This window comes from Macrotis lagotis, chromosome 1 (assembly GCF_037893015.1).
Source record: "Macrotis lagotis isolate mMagLag1 chromosome 1, bilby.v1.9.chrom.fasta, whole genome shotgun sequence".
In the NCBI taxonomy this organism is placed as follows: Eukaryota; Metazoa; Chordata; class Mammalia; order Peramelemorphia; family Peramelidae; genus Macrotis; species Macrotis lagotis.
Window position 1 is genome coordinate 243,647,180 of NC_133658.1, and position 14,507 is coordinate 243,661,686.

The window sequence follows — 14,507 nt, forward strand, 5'->3', positions numbered from 1 at the left end:
ACCTAAATGTTAGCTACTATTATTATTTTTAATTGAGGGAACTGGGGGTGTTTAGCATAGGAAAGACATATTAACCAGCTTCAGGTAGGATTGTCATATGAAAGGGAGATGAGCCATTCTGCTTGACCCCAAAAGATTAGAAGTATCAGGTGAAGTTGATGTGTTTTGTGAAGAAAACTTCCATGATTATTATTGGCCCTCTCTAAAAGTAGAATGGGGTAACTTGGGAAATGGTAATCTCCTTGTCACTGAAGTTCTTCAAACAAAGACTCAATTTCTGAATACATAATTGAATGACTAATTGGTGACATTATATTTTATTTATTTATTTATTTATGGCAATGGAGTTAAGTGACTTGGCCAAGGTCATACAGCTAGGCAATTATTAAGGGTCTGAGGCCAGATTTGACCTCAGGTCCTCATGACTCCAGGGCCAGTTCTCTATCCACTTTTCCACCTATTTGCCCCAGGTGACAACATTATTTTTTTTAGGGTTTTTTTTGTTTTGTTTTGCAAGGCAAATGGGGTTAAGTGGCTTGCCCAAGGCCACACAGCTAGGTAATTATTAAGTGTCTGAGGCTGGATTTGAACTCAGGTACTCCTGACTTCAGGGCCAGTGCTCTATCCACTGCACCACCTAGCCGCCCCCAGGTGACAGCATTATAAAGGGGATTCTTGTTCATGTGTGGATTGGACTAGGAGGACTTTTGAGGTATCTTCTAACTCCCAGGTTATGAGATTCTGTGACTGCCATTTATCTGTAGTCTTACCATAGACTGATGCCATGCCAACCCTCACTTCTACACAGCAGATGTATCAGCCATGTGCTGATAGGAGTTAGGCCAGCCCTTCTCATCCCACCCATCCAACTCCCACAGCTACCCACATATAAAACAGATGGGAAGCCTGAGGGTAAAATGCATAGGAAGGATTAGAAGGAACTTCTGGGTTGGCAGGTGAGTGAATAGAGATGTCACAAAGGAGAGGAACAGGTGCCAATATAGACAACCAGAGTCATGCTGAGAGTTCAGGAGTGAGGCTAGGTGTAGATGGGAGCAAGGGAGATCACCTGATAGCTATATCATATTGAGAGCTTGTGGACTCATGTAAGGAAATCTCATTGACCTATCAGATGTTTAGGGAGAGGTACTAGATGGGAAGCTGGCCCAGTCTCAGGAAGTTGTCAGAGTAACAATTCCACTAATTGGGTCTGAGTCTGAGACTATACTATGAGACTGTGAACCAAAGCTCTGAGAAAGGAGGGATTTTCCCAATTGCTTTGTTAAAAGCTCAGATATGAGTCCTTTTGGGGTCCCTTATTGTCTTAAACCATTTTAATAATCGTTAGCCAGAGTTGCTGAGAGTAAAACATGAACTACATTCTTGTGTCACCAGGAGAAATCACAAGTAGGGGCACAAGTTATCAAGATGTTCAGAAGAAGCCCCCAAGACTAAACCCAGTCTGTCTCAGTATTTTACTTAAAACTTACACAAGGTTTTCTAATTATCAGATATTAGATCATGGAAGTCATTGTTTATACTTGTACCTTTCCTCTAAGGCACATAGTTGAAATTAATAAATGTGTCCGATCCTACCCCCTTATGAAAGGAAGCTGAGTCAGGGCACAGGAGATGAGAAAGAACATAGTACCAAGGTGGTTTATTTGCAAAGCTGTATACAAAAATACACAGTATCTGCCCAAGTGGGAGGGAACCCCTGATACCATACTCATCCTGCCCTTTTCCCCAGTCCCTGCCTGAGACTCCTACTTTTCTCAAAGGATGGACTTCCCTTCTAGAATCTCTAAGACTTTTTTCTCAGTCAGGGGACCACTGATCTAAAAGAGAAAACCCCTGGCCTTCTCATCAGGAAAAGAGACTACAAAAGCTCCTTTGACTTCAGGTTTTCCATTCTGGGTTCAATGAGCTGAATTATCTTCCAGTTTCCTGGTAATGCTCCCTTCCTTCTTTATGTTGTCCCTATTAGCCTAACCCCAAATTAAAATGGGATTTCTTACCAATAATCTCCATTTTAGTCCCAGATTCCAGAGAACCTTGGGAAATATTCTAAAACACCAGCTCATCCACTGAAAGCAAGACATCATCTTCCTCCTGAACTATCTAGCATGACGTCTTTGCAACCATAGATGATAAGTGAGATACTGTCAAGAAGAGGGCCAGAAATGTGCTCATTTTCCAGTTCTATGGTATAACAGCAGATGTTATCAGGAAAGGAATAGATTTAATGTCCACAGATCTGGATTCAACTTTCAGTTTTGCTCCTTCTAAGTTGTGTGACTTTGGGCATATCATAATGTCTTTGAACCTCATTTTCCTCATCAATAAAAGGGGAAAAGATTTGACCCCCATGGGGTTGTGGTAAGGAGACAACAAAGTGAACTCTTATAGTTACTAATAATGGGATGATGACACTGGCAAAAGTCTATCCTGCTCTCCCCACCCTCCATTTCCTTGCATGGCCAAAACATCATTGAGGACAAAGATAAGGAGCATTGCAAATCATTCTGGACCATAGAACATCAACATTTTACCATTTGGGCCTTTGGGGGACAGGAAAAAAGAACCAGAGACATGGAGTAAATATTCCATTTGTAATGAAGATCAAAAGATAAATGTAAAAACAGACACATATGTGGGTTATGCCACCCACACAAAACAGTGGGTCATTCTACCTGTTATAGTATGGAAACAATACACCTGCTGAGTATGCCTCCCTCTGGCCAGTTTGAAGGTTTGAGGATCTTAGGTTTCCACTTCCATAATCCTCTCCATCCAGGTACTTTCCACTTAAATACTAACTTCAATTTCCTCAGTTTCGAACATTCTTTTTGCCCATACCCACCCACCTGAAGACTTGTTGGTCCAATGCTTGATACCCAGCAAAGAAGTGGGAAAAAAAAATGTGTGGAGGATGTAATTCTGAGCTGTAGGGGCATAAAAGCTGTAAGGGCCCCATGGAACCTTCTCTGACCTTCTTTTCCCCAAATCTTTCTCTCCCCTCTCCCACCCCATCATTGTTCCCCAGAAACAAATAGGATGGCTTCACTGGTCAACTCTTTACATGTACAAACAAAGAAAGCAGAGGACACTTCCCTAGGCCATTACCCTCCCCCTCCCCCCCAAAACCCCAGTTCTGGGAAAGCCGCCACCGCTGCTTCTGGAGCTGCTGGTCCAAATTCCTTCTTGCCTCAGGGTCTTTACCTGGAGGCCTCTTCTTTCAGCTCCTTGTTTTTCCGAACCTCTTCAGCATGTTTATCCTGGAAAAGAAAGATATTGGAATAGGGTGGTTAAGTTGAAGAGTAAGAGAATGGGAGACCAGGGACAGGTTCTGTAGTGAGAACTGCTATCAAAGCAGGTACTGGGAGAGCCCATGGAGCAGACATGTTACCCTCTGTCCTGCCATCTGGTCATATCTAGAGGTCCATGTAAATACCAGTCTCCTCATCTACAAAAATGGAGGTAATGATGGCACCCTCCATTGGGCTTGTTATAAAGATTAAATAAGTTTTCATATGTTGTTGTTTAGTCACTTCATTCCTGTCTGACTCATCATGACCTCCTGTGGGATTTTCTTGGCAAAGACCCTGGGGTAGTTTGCCATTTCCTTCTCTAGTTTATTTTACAGATGAGGAAGGTGAGGTAAACAGGGTTACACAGCTAGTAAGTATCTGAGATCAAATGTGAACTCAGAAAGATAGTCTTCCTGACTATAAGACTGGTACTCTATCCATTGCATCATCCAGCTGCCCCCTACCCCCCGATTTTATATATACATATATAATTTTGCAAACCTTAAAGCACTATAGAAATTTTTATTGTTATCATCATGATCATGATCATAAAGATGATCGTTATATGAGTGCAAAATCACTTGATATTTGTTCTCCTATAATCAAATTTTCTCTATCACCCATCTACTTATCTAGTTTTTTCCTTCTCATTTAGCATTTGATGCCATCTAGTCCAAACTTGTCACTTTATTGATGACAAAAATCAGGACCCAGAGAGGAATAGAGACTTAGTATTAAGGTTATACTCATTAGATGTGGAATTTGAATAGGTCATAGGACATGAACTTGGAACTGGAAGGGACCTCAGAAAGTCATCTAGTCAGATACCTTCATTTTACAGATTAGTTAAGTAGGGCAATCTCTAGTGACCTCCAGAGGCATTAAGAGATAGAGGATTTGAATCTAGTACCTCCAATTCTAGAGTCAAGTCTTTTTTTTTATTACATTGTGTTGCCTGCTCTCTACTTTTGATCATCTTCTACATACTTTACCATCTCTTACCCTCTTATTCATTTGTTCTTTGAAACATTTCTTCCTCTATGTATGGACACATCTAATGGGAATTTAGTAGTTAGGTATGAGAATGTATAACTATATTGTTGGGAGAGATTTTGGGGATAATGAGGTGGGAATGTTTGGGGAGTAAAGGCATACTTTGTGAGCCTTCCTTCTGGAGATAATTTCAAACTTAATCTATCAGTACCTTGTTTGACCATTGTTTGCATGTTTGCACTGACTTTCTTTGTAACCCCAGCACCTAGCTCAGTGACTAGCAGCAAATAGTAAGTGCTTCATAAATGTTTATTGACTGACTGACATTATGCGTATAAATTCAAGATGTATATCCTACCCTAAAATCTTCCTGCAATATCTCATCAGAGGGTGGAGATGACTTTAGATTCTCTAAGGCTATGCCAATATAAGGTAATTTCTGACAAGTCTTAGCAGGCCAGAGAGTCTTCCACTATGGACTCGGTGACAGATGGATCTCTGATGTCTGAGGACTGGGATTCTATAAATTTGGAAAGGCTCATCACTATAAGTTTGGTGTGTGTGTGTGTGTGTGTGTGTGTGATTTTTTTTGTCTACTGCACGAAATTGTATGAAAAAGTATAGAGGTGTTGTAATCTGTGTCAATGTAAGAATAACACACTATTGATATCAGAGATCTTTTCAAGTACAGAAGTAGCATATCTACATGTATGTAGGGGATATGTTCATAGGTTTATGTGTTTTTTAATACAAACTTATTTTGTTAATAACATAATATCTATAATTCATACTTAAGATTTGTGAAAAATTGCCATCAACAAAGGTGAGTACCATAAGCTTTGAATGAGTGGTAGGCAATAGGACTAATCCTATTAACAGAAGCATGCTACTAAGAACCTCACTGAATTGTTAATTAGATAACAGTATTTGTAATAGTTGAGTGCCTGCTAGATGTTCCCAACCCAAACTTGGAGGCCAGGGGTTGACTACCATTTAAAAAAAAAGAACCAACATCTTGATCCCTTTTTTCTTCTAAGTTTAACTTCATACCACTCTGCCTTGTGAGTGGAAGTTCAGACTGATCTGTTTCATCTTTCAAAAGTGGGGGTACCAAAGTAGCCTCATGGTTTAGAGAATCAATGAAAATTGACTTGAATGGCCTTTTTGGTACATTTTCTATTGGTGCATAATATACTGACTTAGGCCAGTGCTGTAGATACCCTTGCTCTCATAGGGGCAAAGCTGAACTTGATTTTTTAAATCATTCTTCTTCCTCTCTCTCTCTATCAAGACTGTGAAGTAAATTTGTGTGTAGGGGGTGTTGCTCATATATTTTGTCAGTCAGTCACTTTATTAGATATTTTGCTCAACTTTTAAGACGAGTACTGTGGGAGTTCAATTGTGAAGTGATTATGATATATAAAATAAAATGGATCAACAAAGTATATTTTTTAAAAAATTGAACTAAGATAAGTCTGTCAGGTACACCTGACAGTCATGGTATTTCCTTCAGACCCCAAATTATCAGAGATATGAGAATTTTTAGTTAGGTAAGTATTAAGTGTCTGAGACTGGATTTGAGCTGAGGTCTTCCTGTCTCCAGGGTTTGTGCTCTATCCTCTGTGCCACCTAGTTGCCCCAATATATAAGGATTCTTTTAGTGGGGGAGTGGTTCTAGTCATTCTTACTAAAGCATATGAGAACTTACATATGGCCTAAAATAATTTAAAAAAATAATCTCATTTTTATTTATGGTTTTTGTTTTTATAGTTCCTTCATTTTAAAATGTATCTTTCCTACTTTTCCACTCAATAAGCATCCCTGTATAACAACTAGTTGCTGTGGGTGGTACTAAAATCTCACCAGGTAAATGTTGTAAAGGAAGGAAAAACATCTGTTAGATAGTTTCTACTGTCTTCCATTCACTCCTACCTCTCCTCTTAAATCATGAGAAGAGATATAAAATGTTGGGCAAGATTGGGATGTGACAGTATGAAATCTCAGGATCATACAAAACTTGATAGCTAAGGTGGCAGTAGTAACTGGCAGAGTTTGTTCAAATGGAGTCAGTCTGGGACAGCTAGGTGGTGTAGTGGATAGAGCACAGGCCCTGGGGTCAGGAGGACCTGAGTTCAAATTTGACCTCAGACACTGAATAATTAACCTACCTGTGTGACCTTGGGCAAGTCACTTAACCCCCTTACCTTGCAAAAGCTAAAAAAAATGGAGTCAGTCTTTTCAAGCACTGGAGATACAAATCAAAGAAAGGCAACAATATGGTTGAGTAGAAATCCAGTGTCATCATCATCCAAGAATAGAGGGGTCAACTAAAACCAGAGTGGAAGGCAAACACCTGAGGAGTATTTGCTTTCTCCTTCCTTTTCCCCACCCCCTAATCCTTCTAGATTGAAATTCTGCTTTAAGATTTTCTTATCTACTGCCTTTTGGCTGATCTCTTCTGGTGAAGTGATGTTCTTTGTTAAGTTTGATTAATTTAGATAAAAGCAGTTTATTCTCCTTTATCTTGCTGAGTATGATCTTAAATGTCTTTAGAATTCTCTCAGTGTCTTATTATTGTTTTTGTTGTGGATAGTGGGGCATAGCTCTATGGAGATTTTATATTTAAAAGAAAATATGTTAGAACCCCACATTCTAGCTTGGTGGGGTATTTTGTGAGCCATTTATTATGTATGTTTAAAGACTGCTCTTCCCACAAGCAGAGCCTTGAAGTCTAAATTTATGTGATCATTTTTACCTCTAGAAGTATCTCATTGTAATAGTGAGTAATAATACCTGGATAGTAAGATACTAAGGGTTCCTGTGCTTAACCCTCTTCCTACCCAGATCTAGGAGGCAAAGGTAAGGAATGAAGGGAGGGAGGAGTTGAGGACAACTAAAGGTTAGAGTCATGTTTCCAAAGTGACCAAGAAGGCAAGTCTGAAGATTTCAACCCCACCCTTTTTCTTTCCTGCAGAGGTTTGGGGAAAGAAAGCCACATCTTCCAAGATAACTTGCCAGTGTTCACATTTGCCCTGTGAGATTTTGGCACAGATCTCACAAGTATTGTGTTAAACGCTTATAATAAAGAAAGAGAAAAAAGCATTTCAGCAAAAACAAAAAAATATTGTGTCTAACATTAGATACAATATGAAATCACTATCAATATGAAATCACTTTTCCTATAGACCAAGTGTCACTTTGAATTTAGCATAGACACTGAATTATCTGAACTTTTTCAATCTAAATCTAAAGCTAAATCTCTTTCCAGAGAGGATTCAGAGTTTTGCTCTGCAACAATATAATGACAGCTGTGTGAGCCTAAGGGGCTCAGTGTAGGTAGGAGATGATTTCTTTCAACCTATATGCATTTATTTATTCACCATTTCCTAGTGTGAAATGATATGGGGGAGAGAGAAACTTGGGAAATGTAAAGTATAGAATAACAAGGGTTGAGCTGCTCTCTCTTCCCCTCCCCCTATTTTAATCTTCTCTATTGTGGTTGGGTTTTTTTTGGCTAGGAAATGGGGTTAAGTGACTTTGCCCAAGGTCACACAGCTAGGCAGTTATTAAGTGTCTGAGGCTGGATTTGAACTCAGGTACTCCTGACTCCAGGGTTAGTGCTCTATCCATTGCCCCATCTTCCTGCCCTAACTTTTGTGTTTTGTAATGAATGTGTTCACAAATAGATCTACTAATCTAATCTCCCACCCCAAAGCTATCATTCCATTTTATTTGGATCTCTAGCTATTTGAATCTTAATCTACTGCCACACCTAAATAATTCCCTTCATTTGGAGACTCAAAACATTCTTGGAATAATGAATCCTAAGGACATAGATTGAGATCTAAAAAGGACCTCAGGAGTCAGCCAGAGTCATCTCTTCAAATGTCTACAGAAAATGAGTCCCACAATAACTTGCCCAAGGTCACATAGAGAGAAAATTAGTGTAGGGATTTTAAACCAAGTCCTTTGATTTCAAATATGTCTCTTTCCCACAAGTTCTATGTTGTTTCCACTCATTCATAATCTCCACATCCAGAATTCCTCTTGACAATCAGTGCTGAGGTAGGTTGACAGAAATTTGGGCTTGTATTTCTCAGGCAGAAAATAATCGTGCACTAGCCATTCCTTTTCTACTTTCTTTGAGAAGACCTATTCCCTTCTTCCCCATTGATTTCTTTCTCTAGGTGAGTTGTCCCAGGTTATATTGCTGAAAGCCTGTAATAATACCAAGGTCTTTCCATATAACCCTTGGCTGGAATTCTCACTACTTTTATAAGATGAAATTTGGAGCTGGCACTTATTCCACAATGTCAGATTCCTCAGGGAGCCTAAATAACATTGATATTTTGCTTCCTCCTGTAGTAGCCAAAGGTAGCTTTGTAACTTTGGGATGAGATAGGAAGGAATGGGGGGGCCACGCTGCTCACCATGGGATGAGGCCACCGATCAGGTCCCGGAGTCACCGAGCAGCGGGCGGCTCCTAGAAATAAAACACATAGCTGGAGCTGTCTCCTGGGAATTGCAGGAGGCTCGAAGTCAGCTACCTCTAGCTTTGAGACTATGGAAATGAGACCATTATGCTTTTAGGCAGCCTCCTATAAAGGGTCTTCAAACTGGAAGAGACCTCAGGGATCCCCCATTTCAACACTGACATTTTTCACATGAGAAAACTGAGGATCCAGGAGAGAAAGGGCTTTGTGCTAGGCAGTACAGGTATCAAGACCTTATTGGAGCTACAAGAGATAAAGACTTTTCTTTTGGACTTGATTGCCATGTGAGACCTACTTCCTACCTCTTGAGTTTCTCCACTTGTATGGGACCTGTGCTTACCCCAACCTACTTAGTCCAGTTCTGTTAGAAAAATTTTTGATGTCCAATGGACACTTAAGATCATCATTCTTTGAACTTAATCCAGGAACTCAAGTTAATATCTTTTCAATGATTCCATCTGGTTTATGACCAGAGATGAGGTTGAAAATCTAATAAGTATCTATTGCATAACTATACCTTAAGAATATGACCTCTCCATCTGACTCTAGGAACCATGAAGATTTAACTGGGAAAGGGGAAATGAATATTTCTTGTACATGCCCGATATGTTCTAATCTATTTAGGAATATACTTTCTCTTTAAAATTTACTTTTGGGGAGGCTAGGTGATTCAGTGAATAGAGCACCGGCCCTGGAGTCAGTAGTACCTGAGTTCAAATCTGGCCTCAGACATAATTACCTAGCTATGTGGTCTTGGGCGAGCCACTTAAACCCCATTTGCCTTACAAACCCCCCCCCAAAAAACAACAAAAAAAATTTACTTTTAATTTACAAAATAAAAAAAGCATTTCCATAACATCGAATTTATAAAAAGATGATTGCACATGAGACTATTATATTGCTATTTAAATATAATAAAGTTATAATCTAAATTTCTTTTTTCCCCTTTTTTCTTTCCTCCCTTTGCCTCTTCCCTAGAAATGACTACCTTTAGATTCAAGTGTGTGTTTGTGTGTGTATGTGTATGTGTGTGTATTTGTAGCTATCTATTAGGAATTCTACTTGCTTAAATAATCCCCCTACCTAAAAGCAGGTTCCATCCTCCCTCAGCAGGATAGTTACTCACCGTACATGGAAACAGGTTGGTGTCAAAGGCAACTACAAGCTATTTTGGTACCACTCACCTTCTCTTGCAGACGTTCCAACATAGCAGCAAGATGGGCTTCTCGGTTCTCTTTATTAGATTCCATTTTCTGTGTCAGTTTCTCCTTTGCCATCTTGATGAAATTGTTATTTTCCTCAATGGCTTTTTGGATCACCTCCCGTTCGTGCTCTCGCTTCTCAGCTAAATGTTTCAAGAGCTCAGCTTCTTGGTACTAAGAAGGCACAGTAAGAAGTGGTCTATGAAAATCAATATGCTAATGATATGCCTGTTGGTCCTCATTTTAAATGTGAATACTCCTAACCTTGAACCTTCCAGCACTACTTCTTAGTTCTTCCCACAACCCATGAGTTTACATCCCATCTCTTTGTCTACCTTATTCTCCTTAATTTGCTCATCCTGGCCCATGAGCTCTTGGATGCTTTTTCCATTTCCATTTCCAATTTCAACTTTTTCTAATATATTGAACTCTCCCCAAAATCTTTGTTGTTTCCTACAAGGCCCTGTTGAGAGGACGTATGACAGAATGACCCTAACTTTGAAGTCAAGAAGGGTAAGGTCCTGACTCTGACATTACCAGGTGAACCTAGTCGTCAAATCATTTAACCCCTCTATTCCTCAAACAATTCTGAGATGAGTAGCTGTTCTCAACCAGTGGAGGGAGTTTCCACACAGATAAAATAATAGTTTCAGACTACCTCCATCCCCACTACTACCAAAGCAGCTGAGTTTGATCATTCAATTGGTATTCAGCCTATACTAAAACAGGAAGAATATTGTTGTGACTATAATGCTGAACTTCACAGAAAAACCTAGATTCAATTTGTGCTTCTGACACTATCTGTTTAACCACCCGCATATCAGTTAACATCTCAGTCTTCATTCCCTTGTCTGTAAAATGGCAACAATAATATCTCTAACACTTCATTCACAGACAAGTTTTGAAGATCAAATGAAATCATGTATGTAAGACATTTTGCAAACCTGAAAGTACTATATATCAATAACAATTTTATCTATCTACACACACACACACACACACACACACACACACACACACACACACACCTGATATAGGATGACCCAAATGTTGTCTTAGTGCATTTAAATTTTAACAACTCAAACTTTTAATCATTTAAAGCTATTTTAACCATTTTATCTTTTAGTAGTTCAAAAATTTTGAGGGGGTATTTTAAGCATTTTTAGCTTTACTAACTTAAAATACATTAGACTTTTGGGAGTTTTTTTTTTTACTCTGTATCCTTTTTAACCCAAAACCCTTAACCATATAATAGGTACTCAGTAAATATTCATAGGGGTAACTAGATGACACTGCTGTAGATAGAATACCAGACCTGGAGTCAGAAAGATTCATCTTCCTAAATTCAATCTGTCTTCAGACACTTACTAGGTATGAGACCCTAGACAAGTTGTATGAACATGTTCATCTCAGTTTTCTTCATCTGTGAAATGAGCTGGAAAAGGAAATGACAAACCACTCCAGGATCTTTGCCAAGAAATTGCCCAACGGGGTCAAGATTGAAAAATGTCTCAAAAAAAAGCATACATTGATTCTAGTGTCATCACTTCACATCCCTCTTCTATTCTCCTTGTCAGTCTTTTTTAATTACACAATTTTCTTCTCTCTGCTCTAGGCTGTGGTTTATTTTTCTGTTTCCAATTACTATCATATGATCTAACTCTTCTCTCCTGCACAGAAATGCCACCTTTTTCCTAACTTGCTTTTCCTTGGAGGAAGGATGAAAGAGGTGAAACTCACCTTCCGCCTCTCTTCTGCAGCTTCTAACTTCTTCTGGATCTCTTCCAAGGATGGATCTCGCCGCCGGGGCAACGAGGCATTGAACTCAGGCACCCCATCAAAGGAGGGGGGCTTTAGGATGACCTCAAAGGACTGGCCAGAGGTACACTTATTCAGTTCTATGACTTCCATGTCAGAGATGACACACCAGTTCAGAGCCACAGTATCTGCTGTAGGGAGCAGAAAAGGTGGTGGTCAGATGCTAAAACCCAGCTACATAGGAACATATTTGTGCGTGTGTGTGTGTGTGTGTGTGTGCTTGTATGTGTATGTGTTTTCCCATATCCCCTGTATTCCAGGGGAGAACTGGTGGATCAAGGTGGTTATTTTTAACCTTTGAGGTTTTCTTTCTGATTTCCTGTTCTTAAGATTCATTAGCTGTTTAAAAGAGGGTTTTCTAAGAATAATTTCTGCAGCAATATTGTCATATTAAACAACTGTTTCTCCTTTACTTGTGTGTGGATTTCCCTTAAAACACCTAAGAATACATACATGCTTAATCAATTAATCAACAAGCATTTATTAAGTTCTTGCTATCTTCAAGGAACTATGCTAGACTTTGGGCATGAAAAGGTGAAAACAAAACAGTCTCTTCCTTCAAAGAGCTCATTTTCTACTAGGAGAGACAATATGTGTATGTATATATATATATATATATATATGTATACACATATACACATACATATATGTATATCTTCAAATAACTTACTTTCTAATGGGAGAGAACACAACACAGAAAATAATAATATAAATATACATATATGCATGTATGCACACATTTGCAAATGTAAAACAATTACAAAACAAGGACAAGGATATCTGGAGCCCTGGAGTGGGGATTTGGTGGGGGAAGTGAGGAGAATCATAAAAACCTAAGACATTTTTCTTTCCTTCTTTCTTTCTTTTTTTTTTTTTTTAGGTTTTTGCAAGGCAAATGGATTAAGTGGCTTGGCCAAGGCCACACAGCTAGGTAATTATTAAATGTCTGAGGCCTCAGGATTTGAACTCAAGTACTCCTGTCTCCAGGGTCAATGATGTATCCACTGTGCCACCTAGCTGCTGCAACATTTTTCTTTAATTTTTGTCCATTCTGAGAAACTCAGTTATAAAGCTTCTAACCTAACTCCTTAGTCTGATGGATCTTATGAAGCTGGGAAGGCAGCTAAGTAGCACAGTGGAAGGAGCACTGGAGTCAGGAGGACCTGAGTTCAAATCCAGTCTCAGATACTTGACACTAACTAGCTGTGTGACCTTGGACAAGTCACTTCAACCCTAATCCAGATAATCCAATTGTCTCACATCTAGTCATCCTGATTCATATTTGGCCATTGAACCTAGGTGATTCTGGAGGAGAAAGTGAGGCTGGTGACTTAGCACAGCATCCCTTCACTCAAATCCAGTTCTCTAACTTCCTGATGTCATGATCTTCAAGAATGAAGGACAAACATAACAATAATAAATCAGGGGAAAGCTTTTTTTTTTAGGTTTTGCAAGGCAAATGGGGTTAAGTGGCTTGCCCAAGGCCACACAGCTAGGTAATTATTTAGTGTCTGAGACTAGATTTGAACCCAGGCACTCCTGACTCCAGGGCCGGTACTTTATCCACTACGCCACCTAGCTGCCCAGGGGAAAGCTTTAACCTGCCAAAGAGGCACCATCTAGTCATCAAATGGACATCCAAAGTCATGACAATATCAGCATCAGCTTCAGTTCTATCAGCTCTTTTTTTAAGCCTCCTAAATGTAAACTCTTTGTGACTTGGGCCATTGGAGAAACTCTCATCCATAGTAACTTAGTCAACTCTTGTTGCATTTTTTTCCCTCACCACCATCCATCTACCTATTGTTTACCAACCAATTTCTACACACATCCTAGACCCAGTACTTCCAGCTTTTTCTCTCATTCTCTTTCCTTTGTCTTCTCCTTCTCCTCTTTCTTCTCCCACAACAATCTCAGATGGCTAGAAAAATCTTATCCAGTTAAGGAGGGCTGCCTCATCCATTCCATTCTCTTTCACTCATTGTCAAGGAAATGACAATCTCTTATGAATTTATTACCATTTACCTCTCTTTGAGAGTGTTAGAAGGCAGATTTGTTGGGCCTACCTAAATATTCCTTAATACTATAGGCACACATTAATGTCTTCATCATATTGTCTGGATTTTCATACTCATCTAGAACTAGAAGGGACCTCAGATGCCATCTCATCTAATCCCCTCAATTTGCAGTTGAGGGAACTGAGACCCAGAGAGGTAAGTAATTTGTCTAAGGTCACCAAGTGCATAAGTATCAGAAACAGGATTTGAACCTGAGTTCTCTGACCTGAGAGCCAGGGTTCTTTCCACTCTGTGTGTGGATATGTATTTATGCATGTATGTGTGTATAAATGTATGGGTTTATATGTGTATGTGTAAATGGGATTTGACTTCTGGGAAAGGAAGGAAAGGAAGAAGGTAATGATATAGAAATGCACTAGCAAATTGGGGTGAATTATAAGGGAATAAATAACTCCAGGACCCTTGTCTGCCTGCCTTCAGAATCAAGGTTTTGCACTTACCATCATATTTATAGGAAGATTTATTCAGAGGATCAGCCAGAAAGCAGGAACAGAAGAGGGACACTAGGGGGAGCTCTTTCATCTTCTCTTTATAAGCTGCGGAAACATTAACCAGAAATTGACTGATGATAAAAAAAATTTTGCAAGGATTTCAGTCTAAGCTCAGGGTCGC

The 14,507-nt window shown here is 39.4% G+C and overlaps 1 protein-coding gene across 1 annotated transcript; it reads right to left on the bottom strand.

Annotated features, from left to right (window-relative positions):
• Positions 1-3,160: 3,160 nt before the first annotated feature.
• STMN4 (stathmin 4) lies at positions 3,161-14,507 on the bottom strand. The gene is made up of 6 exons (XM_074209981.1): positions 14,296-14,507; positions 13,656-13,698; positions 12,658-12,679; positions 11,740-11,948; positions 9,982-10,173; positions 3,161-3,278 (listed from the first exon to the last, which is right to left on the bottom strand). Exons 1-6 carry the CDS (start codon positions 14,415-14,417, stop codon positions 3,219-3,221), a joined length of 648 nt encoding a protein of 215 aa, XP_074066082.1. The 5' UTR covers positions 14,418-14,507; the 3' UTR covers positions 3,161-3,218.